At 39.4% G+C, this 16,113-nt stretch overlaps 1 protein-coding gene across 2 annotated transcripts in view; it reads right to left on the bottom strand.

Annotated features, from left to right (window-relative positions):
• LOC105838773 (cationic amino acid transporter 2) overlaps positions 1 to 16,113 on the bottom strand; it is a 90,977-nt gene that overhangs the window by 41,774 nt on the left and 33,090 nt on the right. The window contains exons 1-2 of one of the 2 annotated variants that reach the window (XM_036292262.1): positions 8,670 to 8,813; positions 896 to 1,049 (exon numbers count right to left, since the gene is read on the bottom strand). In XM_036292262.1, the coding sequence (XP_036148155.1) occupies positions 896 to 1,049; positions 8,670 to 8,813 (298 nt within the window). Of the gene's footprint in view, positions 1 to 895; positions 1,050 to 8,669; positions 8,818 to 16,113 lie in introns of those variants that run through there. The other variant, XM_028193457.2, reaches the window with a different exon arrangement.

The raw sequence follows: 16,113 nt of genomic DNA on the forward strand, positions 1-16,113 counted from the left end.
GCTCAGGGTGTAAAGTTTCAATTATCGTTACAACTTGCGCACGATATACGTTTGCGCTCATATATCACTTAATTACAATCCCGTTTCCAACCTGAGCGAAGAAGGCTAAGATATAAACGGATTAGGTGTACTCGAGACGTACATATTACGTACTCGGGCAGTGGTCTCGCGATTAAACATTTACTTATACGCGCGGCTGCCATACATCATCGTATCTAGTTAGGGGTATTATCCGTTCTGTGACCGCCGCCACCGTACGTCGTCGTCGAAGCATTGACATCACACCCACATGATACGGTCGGCACGTCGTTAAATTGATCGTCCATAAAAATAGTCGGAAGACCCTTTACCGCCGCAACGGCGGCCACTTCCACCCTCATTCTTTCCCGCCCCCTTTCTTCCCCTCCCTTTCTTTCTCGCGCGCGGCCGCGGGGTTTGTGAATCGCGCGGCGGAAATAAATCCCTACTTTCGTATTCCGTTCGCGTGGACCGTGCAAAGTCGGCGCCCCGGGTACGTGTGCAATCACCGCGTAATAACCCGGTGGAATCGCGTGCGGCCACGACGACGATGACGATGATCGCGAGGAGCGACTTTGATAGAGTCGCCGACCCGATGCCAGATAACGTCGAAAGAATTAAATTCGCGACCGGTCGCGTGTGTTTGAGCAACCAAACTGATTCTCTCGCGATCTCTCCGATATGTCCCCCTGTAATGCCAGGCGTTAGACGGTGTAAGTGAGTCGTTCGAAAATGAATGCACTCTGATGATTCTATACGACGACACCGTGATCGATCCGCGCGATGTTGGCAAAGCGAGAAGCTTTGCCAACTCTGCCAGCAGCGGCGGAAGAACGACGGTTCTCTTTTCCCTTGGGAAGGAGACGTGCTTACTCACCGGAAAAAATGGAAGCAATGGCTGCGATAATGAATGAGAAGACGACACCAGGTCCGGCAACGCTGTGCGCCACCATTCCTGCGACAAGGTACATCCCTGTCCCGACGCAGGAGCCAACTCCTAAAGACGTCAGGTCCAGAGTCGTCAGGCACTTCTGCAAACAGCAATCATTACGGCAATGAAAATCAGTACGTCTCTCTAAATAACGAGGCCGGAGAAAGAATTTTCAAGCGCGAAAATTGGATTATACAAGTGATATATTTAACACTATAAGGATTTGTGCCAGAACGCAGACTGTTTCCATACTTAATACTTTTCAACACCGAGCCTGAGAATCTGTCATTAAAATATTTTCATAAGACTTTTCAAATATAAGAAAACATTTTTCCAATAATTTCAAAATTAGAAGATAAATCAAAAGTCTTTAATTTGTGCTTTTTATATGAAAAAGTAATATATTAAAAATAGATAGCGATTATGTGATGTACCACCCTTCTTTCCAATAATCTATTGTCTACGTAGTAGAAATCGTTTAAATTAGTTTAGTCTTACACAATCCTCTTGACATTTTTACATAATATAAAAGGACTTCGTAATATTTTCGTAAGCAATGATATACTGTGCAATGCCATGTACAAATGTGAAATAATGCTACATATTAGATTTAAAAAATTCAAATTAAAAATTGGGATTTTTTGGTAGCGGATTCGAATTCAATGTTCCAAAATATATTTTAAAAAGTTTTAACGTTTTCTTGTACAAACTTAATATAAAATTTATAAATTAATGTAAAGTGAGTCGAAAACGATTTATTTACGTAACTTCCAAGTATGGTTTTTATTCGCTCCCTATGCTAAAGTAACCTTTACATCAAAATACATGTATACAGGGATTATTTTAGCGCACGGATCAAATAAAAATCTTACCTGGAGGTCCGTTTATTTCAATTACATTGACATTAAATTGCACTTTGCAACACGGTAATCTATTTTCACGGACTAGAAGCGGAAACATATTACTCCCTTATTTTATCCGGAACAATTAACCTAAATAAAAAATAATTCCGGTGAGTGATTTATTTCGGCATTACATCGGAATTGTTTTTTCTTTTGCAATCAAAATAATTGACCCAGATAAATTATTGTTTGGAGCGTCATCGCTTTTTATTCCACATTTCGGGCAACGAATTTCCATATTCGATTTTTGCCTGGTTACGTCTTTTTTGAAAAATCGGCCAATTGTCGTAGAAAGATATTTGACGTTCCACGTAACCATTACCGTCGATATCGGGCAAACTAAACACCGCGGCGCCGATCTAAATACATAACGGTATGGTAAATAATGCAGCGAGCGATAGAAAAGAGCGAGAAAAACGTGACCTCGTGTTGCAGCCCGCCTTATAGAGAGACCGAGAACGGGGATGGCTTTTTGCGGCGTATGCGTTCTGCAGCCGCGTATGCATCTTTGAAGTTGGAGTAGAAACAATTGCCTCTTCTACTCGACTTCTTTCTAGAATGTCAGTGCCATTTTTGCAACTCGCCTTCGATAGTTATTAATAAACGCGAAGCCCTCCGGAGGGAATTCTTTCTCACGTCGGCTATGGGAGTGGCTAAAATGCTCGGCACGGATAAAAATAAGGTGAAGAATTTCTCTCGCTGGACAAATATCGTGTTATTAACGTTAGAATTATGGACTCGAATCGAAAAGCTTGGATGACTCTAAAGTGACAAGGAAATTTACTAACACTTTTTACTTGTACGTCATTCACAGAAATATCTCGAGCGATAAGATGTTATTTTTAAAGAGTTAACTTTGATATGTTTTTCTTTATCTCTCTCTCTTTCTCCATAATTGGAATTAGCTAATCACGCGAATTTGATAAAGCGTCCTCTCCTACTTGTTGCGGCAGCATGTCAGGGAGAATAATGCGATGATAATGTTATCCGCCTGCTTGCGATGAATGACAATAGCAATCTTGCGTATGCAGCAAATCAAGCGCCAAAGTCGCGCATCAATTGACTTATTGTTATCTTCCGCGAAATACTTTGATGCTATTTACATGAATATCCTGACATTGATTTTAATGAATAAATCGATGTACGTTTACAAATTCGTAAACTTGTTGGTGTTGTATAAAATGATTTTAATTAATTCCACTCGATCGAGATGTTGCTTAAATTTTAATTTGATAATAAACTTGCTTTGATTGTATAATAATATAATTCAAATAAAATCAATTCAATGTACAATTCATCTATAATTCAACTTGCAGATTGCAAGACTATTAATGTAATTTACCTAATATACATTAATTAATACATGTAATTTAACTGATATACATTAATTATTTAATTTTTTTGCTAAACAAAACTTAAATAACTGATTACACGTGTTCCGTTTAAAAGAAATCATTAAATATTTCATTTATAAAGAATACAATTTTCTCTCTCTCTCTCTCTCGATAAATATTTATATAATTTAACTCATTGTTATCTTTCTTCCAATTTTTATACCCTGAGAGACATAAAATTATGATTCAAATAAATAAAAAATTAATTATATAATTATATAATAAAATTAAATTGCCGCACATTGTAAAGAAATATTCGTGATTCACACAATGAAAATCGCACAATAGAAATCGCGACAATAACGGATGGAGATTGTAAACTATTGTCTCCTGATATCGGAGCGCAAACTTATCATCATTGTTTCTCTAATGTTGTTTAGATTCACATACGTTTTGCAAAGCTTTAGAATTTCGTGAAGCAAAAGCAGTTCGTCTATCAAGATCAACGTAAATCGTCAGGTTTAATCAAATAAAAAAATCGTGTGACAATATTGAAAATTTTTTTATAATACAAAAGACGCTTGTGGGAAAAATATTATTAAACTCATGAAAAAGTTATTGAAAAAAAAAAAATATTGGAAAACCAATCGAATCCAATATCGTACACTATTGGTTCTAATAGTTGTTCCCGTGAGTTCGATAGTATTTTTCCACAAGGGAACGCAAAACGTATTTACCGGTTTTGTTTTCATCACGCGTTACACACTTCGTGACGACGATAAGTCGTCGGCTGGTAAACGGTGCTCTGAATTTGTTAACAAAGGCGTATATTGTTACGCAGTCTGCACCTTATTCGCAATGATGGGAGAGATTTAAGCCAAGCCAGACATTAGATCGACGCGAATCGTTTCGCGCGTCGTAGTAGGTGATATCATTCGAGTTGCGGTTGTGACAAGTAAAGTTAGAAACACCAGATATGATACGATGATCTCTTTACGAGCGGTGATAATCGCAGTTTCAGTTCTCGCAGTTAACGATTCACGAAGCTCAGAGTAACAAGTATTTTGCGCAACTTCCATTCGGTATCATTTCAATCTTCACTTCAAGTGAAAATTGAAATGATACAGAGAGAGTAAAAAGTTATAAATTATAATTTATAAGAATGTATGTGTATATTATTGATATATCTGTATAATTATTTTTCTAATAAAGCTCGAATTTGAGTAGACATTTCATTGAATCTTTCTCATTTATTTAACCCGGAAATAGTCATATGTACAAGTTTTTTCTTTTTTTTTTTGTGTGTGTGAAAGATTACCTAAGATGTTTTCTATTATTCCAATTGGTTTCAACGTATTGGTATTGTGAATACATGAATCATAACTTATTTCTATTGTATTGGCTCTCGAGAATCTTCGAATGAAAAATAAGTATGGGTTTATTAAAACAGTGAAAAAAAATTGCTGTGACGCGAGCTTTATTTTTCCAATGCCGGGATGTAAAAAACATCCCAGGTGACTATTCTCAAGTTAACTCAGCCGTTATATTGTGCATACAAAGATAAAATTCAAACGGGATAATAGAAGTAATTATGTAACGCATAATAAACAGCGAGTAACACTTCTTGTAATTGCTAATGAATCAAAGGGGAAACAGATTAAAAACAGCGTTGGAAGGGATCGCATATCGAATGGCACACGTAATTGCAAAAGTTGCAAGGTCTCCGATGGCCAGCGAATCGAATTATCTAGCAACGTGGTATAATGTTACAATTAGTCAATTTCCATTGAGAAGTAATTGCGCGGTAATGACGGAAAATGCAGTTTGCGCGATTAGCTATGTCGGGTTCGCAGAACGTTCCGACATTGATCCGTATGTTTCGTCGCGATGTTTGAAATACGAAGAGTGCGATATAGCGGATTAATGCAAATACCGTGTGAATTATTACCGGTATGGGTGCACAGATCTGACGCAACGTTGACGCGTAACGTAACGTTGATTTATTCGCCCGTGCGCGATTACGGAAATTTTAATAGCGTTTTCGAAAGAAATATCTGCGGGAAATATATCGTCGTTATTTAAGTTCGACCTCGTACATCATTTATTATCACGATTAAAATATAAATATTAACAACATTTCGAGGAAGAGATTTTAAAAGAGAGATTTTGTAAAAATAAAGAAACATTTCTTTCCGTAAAAAAAAATTTAACGATATCAAGTAAGTTAGAGTCGAGAGTCTGAGAATTTGTGCTAGCAAAACGTTCGTCAAACTTTGAAGTTAACGTATCTTCAACAAAGTTTTGGATTGCACGGAAAGTACAGTTTTGCTAAAGTATCTAAAATTTTAGCTGGATACAGATCTGAAAATAGTTTTGTCACATCATTAAAATAACCATGAAAGACGATCAAGTACGACGAGCAGTAAAAAATAAGTTTTGATATTCTGGTAACCAGCATTCTACATAATTAATTTGATCGTCTAACAAAATTTTCAGATCTATACCCAGCTAAATTTTTAAGTACTCTAGCAAGAGGCGATCTTGTGTATTATTTCGACTCGTTAAATTCCGTTTAAAGCAAAACTATTTAATTAATCATAAATACTCATATTATTCATATTTCAAATTAACCCTGTATTAACTAAAATTAGCCATTCTATCTATTTCAAAGTTAAACTAGTCAAATCTCCCAATTAGTTCCGTCGATATCCAGTTACGCGAAGATAATTTTAAATAAGAAACCAATCAAAATGTTAAATAATTTATATATAAGTACAAAAATACGGTTACAATTTTTCCCATAATTTTGATAACTTAATTGTGGGCTCCAAAGTGAGTTATAACCGTATTTTTGGAAAACTATTTTTCCCAAAGTAGTACTATAAAAAATGACATATCTAATTGTTTTGCTATGCAATTATAGTTGTAAATATCACACATTTCTTTTCCTCAGTGTAATTTCGCTTAATTTCGCGGCGAAGATGACCGGTCGTTCATGGAGCTATACGGGCCGCTTTGATCGTCGTTGCGTGGTCCTGTGCAATCCTGCGTGCCTTTCGTGCCGGGCGAGCGAGAGTTAAATAACGAATGAGGATGCAGGAAGCCGGAATTACGTGCACGTAGTAAATACCGGAAGTCCCCTCGCGGGAAATCGTTCGAGAGGATCGTCCCGGACGTGTAACGTCGTTACTCTCGTAATTTCAGAGGCCATCTCGCGCGCGCGCCACCGCTTTCGACGACGAAAGCGGCAGATACGGTGGATTTGACGAGGTGCAATTTGTGTTTATCTTTCGTTCGCTGAGCAAAATTCGCGGCGCGTGTACAATCCAATGGAGCATTACGGTGCTCGTGAGTCAATAAAATATGTGCACGTACGAGTGTATATTAGGACGCGTCAAGCAAAATCCGGATGTAACTCCATCGTTCCCGAAGGATGTTCCCTAATCAGCGGATCTTTCCTTTTTCCTTCCGTTACGCAACAAAGCCGTGATTTGACGAGAAAATTGAAAAGTCAGAAAATAGCTTTCCCTCTGTCTCTTTCTTTCTCCTTTTCATCGGAATGAAACGATTGTTTGAGCCAAAAGTAAATCGAAAAATCGTCGACGGTACTCCCCCGTCACACCGAAAAAAAAAAATAGTCGCAATGATCATGATATCACTATAATTTATAGTCACTTTTTTATATAGTTATCCAATAATATAAGTTACAGTTTGTTAAAACTATATTAAAGTTCTCGTAATCACAGTATTGGTCTATACAGCTTATGATATAAATGCCATAACTAAAATGAAGATTTTAATAAGCTGTACCACAAAACAATCACTATAAGCATCCACTATAACCATATGGTTATTATTATATACAGCAATAATTATTATAAAAATGATATTCCTGACTATAATTATTTTACTATGCAATTATAGTCGCAAATATAACAGTTTTTTTCTCCGTATACCGTTAGCGAAAATCGCGTAAAGGGAACTACGCTTCAACTCTCATTCTTTTTCCTCAGACAATGGACCTTTTCCCCTCCCCGTCACCCCGTTCCGGCTCGTGTCGTGCTACTTTCGCATTAGATAAAATTTGCGTCTTAGCAACCGGAGCAGACGGTTCTCCACGCCTGTGTCTGTGTGTGCCTGTGGGTGTATCGGGCTTGTGCTATTTTCCTGCGAGAAGTGGATCGGTTATTGGGAAACTTCGCGACGGTTTATGCGCGCCGCAACTGCGGCGGAGCCGTCCACCGTGAGCGAGGTAATGGCTTTGCAGCGGCCGCCGTCCGCCGTCGGAGATGTACGGAAGTTTGCTGCGTCTTTCTCTTTTACCGCGCGACACGGGCCATCGGAGCGACAAAATTACTGCGGCGACAATACCATCGCAAATATATATATATATATATATAATGTATGTATGTATGTATGTGTATGTACATAAGAGCCGTACGGTTCGTTGAGAAATTACAGAGCATCACCAACTCGCAAATAACAAATTTTCCAGCGACGTCTTTTTCGTATACCGCGTGCATTTATTTACTTCTTCCATACTCGATTTCCTCGTCCGCAAAACTTTGTCGTGTTCTGTGGTGAGCGCCGTCTTCGCCGTTTTAATGAAACGAGAAAGGAGCGTTTTAGCTCACTCAAGCAGAGATAAGTATCACTCTAACATTTTTTTTATAACCGTTGCAGCAATATCATTCGCGAAAATTATATAAATTTGGTAAAATTATAATTTCGAAAGTAAAATCTTCTCATGAGTTTACATCGGCGTAGCCGCGTAAAGGAGGCTTTTGTTTTCGCCACTCGGAAAGTTAGCACGTTATTCTAATTAATAATTAGGAGCACTGTTAAATGCCTGCCTCTTTAATTTAGCCTCACTTGTTTTTCGTTATCCTGCTGTTCATACGAATTTCCCGCTCATTTGCGTAGGCTATGCCGAGGAGCAATTGGAGCAAACAATTACTACTAGTTAGTATGTAATAAAGATATGAAAAGCCATATCCTACACGATTTCAATTGCATAATTTAAAACATACGCTCGAAAATAATAAAGGTTTATTTATTGAATATTTGTAAAAGTAGAAATATATACAGTTTGCAATTTAATTATTAAAAATGCTTTATAGCCTACAATAAAAGGAATTAATAAAAAGAATTTTAGTACAAGATAAAAATTTTAATAAAAGGTAGAAGTTGTATCTTTTTATTAGAATTCAATTTTTTTTCTAACATTAAAAAAGTATATAATGAAAATGAAACAATTTTTTAATCTACAAGAAATGTCAATATCAATATTTGAAAGGGTATTTTAAACAATAATGATTAAATATTTTAGAATTGTTTTTGCATTCTTAAACAGCAACCTGAAACTTGCCCAATAAAAAATATCAAAATTAGTCAATCTTTCCTTACTAATCAACGCTCAAAAGATCCGATTGTAAAGTTTCAGGTTTCGTATCGCTGACAATTATATCAGTATCATTCATTTACCTGTAATTTCTGCTTGGAGTCGGCTGGATGAAGTGGCTCGGGACCGGTTTTGGGCTGGTCACCCTGCAGACTTTCGATGTTCTTTGTACGTATCAGCTTGCCGAAGAGCTCGAGGCCCTTTTCCCGGTCCAGATCGAGCTTCATTTTTCTGCAAATTAAGAGCGAGCGAGTTAATCACCCACGCATACGGAAGAGAAGGAGAGCTTGCAGCTCCCGACAATAACGGTTAAGTGCTTTTTGATCGATGTTTTACACTAATATTCCGTCGGCGTAGAGTAGGCACGTGAAATAAAATATTACGCGGAAAAGGCATCGGTAAGGGCGTCAGGTAATACATACGTAAAGCGTAATTGAACGAGATTCGAATATCGCGTCTGTCAGCTGTCTGCAGATAAAATGGGAGAAAATAATTAGAGAGAACAAATATCCGCGGCAATGTAACTGCTGTCCCGGCGTTTGTTAAACGAGGATTAAAAGGCCACATGTGCAACCGAGAATAATTACGCTATCCACAGATGAGACAAAATGGTACGAATTTCCTTTTTTTTTCAAACGTCCCTAAGTTTGCCCGGCGGAAATGCAAGCTGATATGTGCGCGTATGAAAACGACACCAGTTGTGTGAAACCGTTATTTCCAGCGGGGAAATTAATAATATCTGTCTGAACGTAAGCCCTTTACGGGATTAAAAATAGCTTTCTGCGGCGCGCGCGGAGAAAGAGAGTAGTTTAAAGGTTATCAAATAAATAAGAGTAAATAAGTCGAGTGGAGAGTTTACCGCGAAACTTCCGGATCGTCTCTGATACTCAAGGTATTCGAAAATAACGAAAGACATCTAAGAATAGTACTCCGAACAATGAGGATAAAAGTTTCCTTCCGCACAAAATAAATAAAACATTCACGACAAATCGGTCAACCCCGTGAACGAAACGGGCAACGATGATACAAATGAGGATTCAGAGATTCAGAGATTCAGGGGAGGGGAACGCTTTCAAGAATTCGCGTGTCTAACAAATAATACCAATCGGACGGACACGATGTGCTATAAAATAAAAAAAAAATAGAGAAACTGTTAATAACGCATCTCATCCTTGAAAACGCGGAACGACGTTTCGCCGCGAGGAGATGGCCGCCGCATAATCGAAACGGTAAATCGGCCGTGCCCGGAGACAAACGAGTCCTGAAAAGAAAAAAAAAAAAAAAGAAAATGTCGCCGACACATGTGCGGCCCTCTTTTCTCTGGCCTGTTTCCCAGGGTCGGAAGTCGCACACACGAATTATCGATTTATTATCCGGCGACGTTGCTCCTCAACGCGGCGCAGCTCTTTCACGTTTCTCTGGCGGTGCTCCTTCTGCCCGAGCTTATCTATCTGAGAATGAAAAATTATCACGCGACGTACTCCCGTGAAACTAATTTTCTTCGATAACCGTGCCGAAATCGCGACGTTCTAATCGATTCAATTGCTCGACTGTTGAAAACATCAAATTATTTCTCACCGTATACCCAAACAGAATAAGACGTCGAGATTCCGAAATGATTATTAAAAATCAATTACGATTCAATTTTATGTCATTTTATCGTAACTTGTTGTTCTACTTGGGTACGTTCAACTTTTGTAAAAAATAATCTTTCTTTTATAAATTTAGAAAAGATTTTTAAAATATTATTACGTATTTAAACCCTTTTAGAGACACGATTAGACGGGTCGTTGGATTTTTGTGAAAAACATGTATTTCTATGTTTTTCTGGTTTTGTTTATTGCGAATCTGAAGTCAGATTTACTAAGAACTACCGCAAAGGGAATTCTTTTCGTGAATCAGCGCGCGTGGAAAATGGACATTCTGTGAAAGTCCTGCGAGATATCGCGACGCGTTGGAACGATTACTCATCTCACTGCTTGAACTCGATTAAAACATCTCGCACGCGATAAGACTGTCGTTTATAATGCGGACGCGCGCGATGCACTCTTCACGACAGATTATGCAAACAGGGAACAGCCGGGATAATGACCGAACGAGTGAATGGGAAGGCACTCGACGTATTAAAGGGAATAAATTATTCAGGCGCGAGGTAGAAAGTAAATTTTACTCGCCCTCCGCCGAAGATAATGGATTTTCAAGAATACCCTCGGAATTTTATCCCGGGAGCCCACCGAGAGAGAAACCGGCACGTGCGACACGTCGTGCTGACAAGTCACGAAATCCGCATCGCTTGAAATGAATGCGCGAAATTTCCCAGCAGAGATGGAAACTGCGCCGGTGGAAATTCCCGCGCGATCAGATTGTGGGTTGTTTAAAGAATGTGCGGATTTAAATATGTACGTAACAATCGGGCGATTGTCCCGTGAGGCGGTGCTTAAATTTTTTGGCTTAGACCTAGGAAAAAAATAATAAATATATATATATATGTATATATAATATTATATTTTTAAAGAGTAATTTAAAATAACAATATTCTTACTGCATAAAGTTATTTAATTTCAATGTAATTCCTTCTAATTTTCTCTCTGTTGTATCTTTTGCATGAAAATGCAAATTGCTTTACGTATATTTTTTACGTCGCATATTTTTTAAAAAAACATTTATTTACCGTTAAATCAAAATACGCGAAAAATCTTTATCCTCAGCTTGGAAAACTACGCACAGCTGTGCTCGACGAAAGCTTTGAGACGGCTAGTAAAGTCGGAAATATAAAAATCTTACGAGAATCGACAATTCCGATCCTTCAATATGCATGAGTAGTTTTCTCCTCGTGTCCATTAAGTAACATATGAGAGAGTAGTTTTCAATAATGCACGCGCGATTTTGTCTCGGCGCAACGGTGGTAGTGGATTCGCCGCGAAATCGACCGATCGCCGTATAATCGCCCCTTAACGTGGCAGAACGCAATTAACCCTTTGTATGTTCCTCGTGATATCTCGCGTCGGAACATCGGCCATCGCTTTACGTCACTTCTTTCGTGTTAGGCCCCGTCATCGCGCGCTGCGGGATGCAAATGTATCATTCTAAATCGACCTCTCGTTAGCGAAAGTTAAATCGCGCACGTGGCGCATTTTCACCTTTATTTAGTTTCGTTATTCATCATGTTGTATTTTCATTTCATGGAGAAAATGCGGGGAAATGTAAAGATATTTAAATATGTTGAATAAATAAAAATGTTCGCATACACGATCAAGTTTTACATTACAGAGAAGCAATTTAAAGATAAATTGACTTCCAGCGCGAATAATTAAGATCTCTGTATTGAAATCTAGTGTGACATCGTATAATACTTTAATTAATTTGCAAGATTGTAAATACGTTATGAGGGCATCGTGTCGCGATTCGTTATTTTACTGCTCTTCGATTTTTTAGAGAACGTCAGCTTTAAAAGAGACAATAATGCGGCGTGACACGTGAGAACGCGCGCGGCAACACACACTGTATTTTTGTGTATTTTTATTTAACGGTAAATATATTTTAAAAACAGCGACGCGCGGCGAGCTAAATCGCATTTCCATGCAAACGACACAGAGACAGAAAATTAGGGGAAATTATGTTGAAATTAAACACCGATAGGTTTTTAAAAGCAGACCTGCGGAAAGTCGTGTGTCGGTGTATGTGAAATTGCAATTTATAAAAAAAACAATATCGCGACTACCTCGTAACGCGATCTCCCCCGACGATGTCACGGGCGTCAATTTTTAATCAAGAATTAGAGAGCGAAACGAAAACGCGAGGCGACCGGGATAGTGGCGATAAAGCGAAAATTCGTTCACAGTTCTTCAACTCTATTAACCCTCCAGTAATGTCTAGGGTGTATTTTATACCCTCGGACTTCCGAGATTTTCTAGCTTTTACATACACTGAAAAAAAAGTGTGATATTTGCGATTACAATTACATCGTACAATAATTAAAATTACGAATACTACTTTTATAGTAATTATTACTGTAATTACGATAATAATAAATATAACTATATTGTTGAGCAACTATAAAAATATGGCGGGCTCCAAAAATGACTATAAATTATAAGGATATTATGACTTCTACAACTATTTCTTTCTCCCGGTGCAAAAACAAATTTTTTTTAACCCGCTCTCTTTAGCAAAAAAATTAAAGGTCCAACGTTGTTTAGTGTTTTAAAATGCAACAATGAATAATATTAAACAGAAAACAAAAAATAATTAGTTTATATAAAATAACGTTGTGTAATTTGCACTCCACGCGCCTCCCTTTTTAAATTTTGACACTGGAAGATTAAGAGGATTTTCTCAGCCGGAAAGCGCGGCAGAAGACGAGTCGCCGCCTTGGCGACTTTCTTTTTAAAAAGAATTTCCATTTCTTTAATCTTTTGATTGCGAAGGGCTTTGCGTTTCAGGACTTCCCGATCGGCCAGACTGATGATCAATCTTTCGAAACATCCTTCCTTCGTGTTTATTCTCCTTAACGAAGGGATGCATTTAGATCGTTTCCCCGAGCGATACGCTATTACGTGATTGCGCTACCAAGGACGGGAAGCCCCGTTTTCCATCGAACGCGCGCATCGCGTAGAGAATCGCCCCGCGAGAGTCGCGGTCCTGAGAACCGAACTCGACTCGAGAAATCTACGATACACCACCGTTCCGGATCGCGTGGCGTGATTTACGACGGCGCGCGCGTCGGTGACGGGAATCGTAATAGCTGAAATTTGTCGATCGGGACAAATCCCGCCGGCGACAATCGCGATTGCGCGTGAAATACGCGGCGCACGTGTATGAGTAATGATTATCGCTGAGAACCGCGGACGTTGAAACTTCGCGAACGGACGGACAATTGCCCGGAACGGGCAACAGGCGGCTTTTTACGGGTAGATTGTTAGTACTGTAATCGTCGTCGATGCTTGCGACAGCTGGGCGTTAATAAATTAGCGACGAAAATTACTCTCGCGGACGAGGAGAGGCAACGCGCAATTGTTGCCGCGCGTTTCCTGCATCGCGTTACTAATTAAAATTCGACAAAGCAATTTTGCGACAGGTTGCAAAAAGTTTAATCGCGCAACGGGATGATTTTTACATAAGGTGATCGAACATCCCAGATTATGCGGGATTTGTTCCAGATTTAACCTTTTTAACATTTGCACAATGACAAGTTGCCGTTTCTTTTACAATAGCAAAGAGACATACTTACAATATACATCGTAATTATTTTATCTTTTGTATTGAGACTTAAGACTGTTCTTGTTATGTTTAATTTTAATTTTATGTTTATTTTATAAAAAGAAAAAAGTATTTAATTTCGTGATATTGATTTATAAGAAGTATGTTTTTTTCGAATAAAGCTTATTATATTAATAAATGCATAATCGCCAAATATTTGCATGTGATACAATCAAGTAGGTTTTTACAACTTTCGCAGGCACATTCCACATTCAAACATCTAGTTACCTTATTTCCACATTTTCACTCAAATATTTTGATATTGCACGTTTTAATTAATTGATTAAAGAACGAAAAATGCTTGTAATGCATGCGATATATTATACGGAGAACATTACGTGCGCACCCGAGCGATCAAGCTCTGGCGCGCCTCGGGGCCTAAGTACGATTACAGAGATTCGCAGAAAGAAAACGTAGATAATAATCGGTTTCGCGTTCGCAGCGGTTCGCGCCGTTATTTCCATACGATTTGCAAGAGGCGTGATATCACAGAGCGGCAGAAGCTTCCGAGTCGGTAAGTCGTTATCGCAAGCAATCCACGAAAGAAAGAGAGAGAGAGAGAGAAAGAGGAAGCGGGTGGAGAGGAAAGTACAGTTTTTAATACTATGTTAATTTTATTCAAGCCGACACGCCCCGTCTCTTATTGGTCGCGGTGCTTTTTCATTCTTCCGGCTGAAAAGGAGAAGAAACGTGACTTCGTGCTCGCAGGTTGTCTGCGTCGAGGGGTAGGCGGCCCCTTTGCATGTATGCGCCAGCCACGCGGCCTTTTGCACTCCTTGCGACCTTAATTTCGATCTGGAATTTCCAAGAAACCTTCTTTCCCTATGTACGGAAGGAAGACGTAGGAGGCTTTCCGCGAAATTGGTTGGAGATTTGTTGATCTAAATTTTTTTTTTACGCAAAAAGAATCGATAGCTGGGGGTGCTACGAGCCGCAATGTGGGCGATTACAATTGCGATAATAATAATCGCGTTCCTCGCTTTGGTAGGTTGGAGTAGGTAATTTTTTAATCGCAGTTTTTTCTTCAGGCAACGATTAAAAAAACGAAGCGAATAATATTTCATTAGCTCCACGCTCGGACACGCTACAAACTTATTCGACTTTTCTCGGACGTGTGTGTGTGTGTTTTTGTGTGTGTCGGTTTCACGATCGCGCAACGAAAAGTAAAAGTTGACGTGCAAAATTTACACGCGCGACTTACAATTTGTAAGCGTGATTCATAATTTACGACCGAAAGGGGATTCCACCCCTCGCGCGGACCTATTTGCTCGGCCGTGCACTTTTGCATTCTGCACTTATCACATTAAGTATTTAGATATGACGTATTACCAGCGTTTTCAGGATTTAAACGCGGCATCATTCTCACGCTATCCTCGCGCCGCGTCGCTTTACCCCGACCCTTAAAGAGCCCTACAAACTTCAGAATAGGATTATCCCCTGTAACCAGAATGCCGATACTTTGCCGCGAAAAAAGAAAAATGCACTTTGCAGGGCAAAGGCGAGAGAGCTTGGCTCTCTCTCTTTCCCTCCTCCCCCCCCCCCCCCCTCTCTCTCTCTCTCTCTCTCTCTCTCTCTCTCTCTCTCTCTCTCTCTGGGCATCCTGAACGCTGGCGATTTTGCGGTTATCGATCCTCGTAGTGTGTTCACCTCCAAGATGCCATTAAAACAATCGCACCGTAATGCATACTGCACCGTGTGCAACACGTATACACGCGCACACAGAAATGCAAATATTAAATACATTCAAGAGAAAAGCTCTCTCTATCTATCTATCTATCTATCTATCTCTCTCTTCCTTGCTCCGTAACTCCCTCGAAGAATCGCAAATGTCGACCGGACGTGGGAGTTCTAATCCGCGGAAGTCGCGTGTTCCCTCCCGTCATAAACTACAAACTGGCGGATCGCTTATTCGCGCACTCCCCCGCTCTATATAAACCCTGGCGAGTTCGCAGGAGATTCTGCAATCGCAGAAGTCAGCAGCCGCGCGCTGACGATAACTCTTCGCGAACTTTCCCGTTACGCGATTGCGAAACTTTCTCTTTATGCAGCTCCCCCGGGGGATTCAATAAAAGGCATTCAATAAAAGAGTCTGCCCCATTCGCGACGTATGTACGTCGTATAAAATGCGGAAAGACGCGGCCGTAGATGATCCTCCACGTTAATTTCAGTTAGACGTTGTTCCATGACATATATCGACATCATCGCCGACAGGAAATGCGCTCAAACGGGAGGATCCTTGACGTATCCGAGCGAAGGAGAAAAACTGTC

Source organism: Monomorium pharaonis, chromosome 9 (genome assembly GCF_013373865.1).
Source record: "Monomorium pharaonis isolate MP-MQ-018 chromosome 9, ASM1337386v2, whole genome shotgun sequence".
NCBI lineage: Eukaryota > Metazoa > Arthropoda > Insecta > Hymenoptera > Formicidae > Monomorium > Monomorium pharaonis.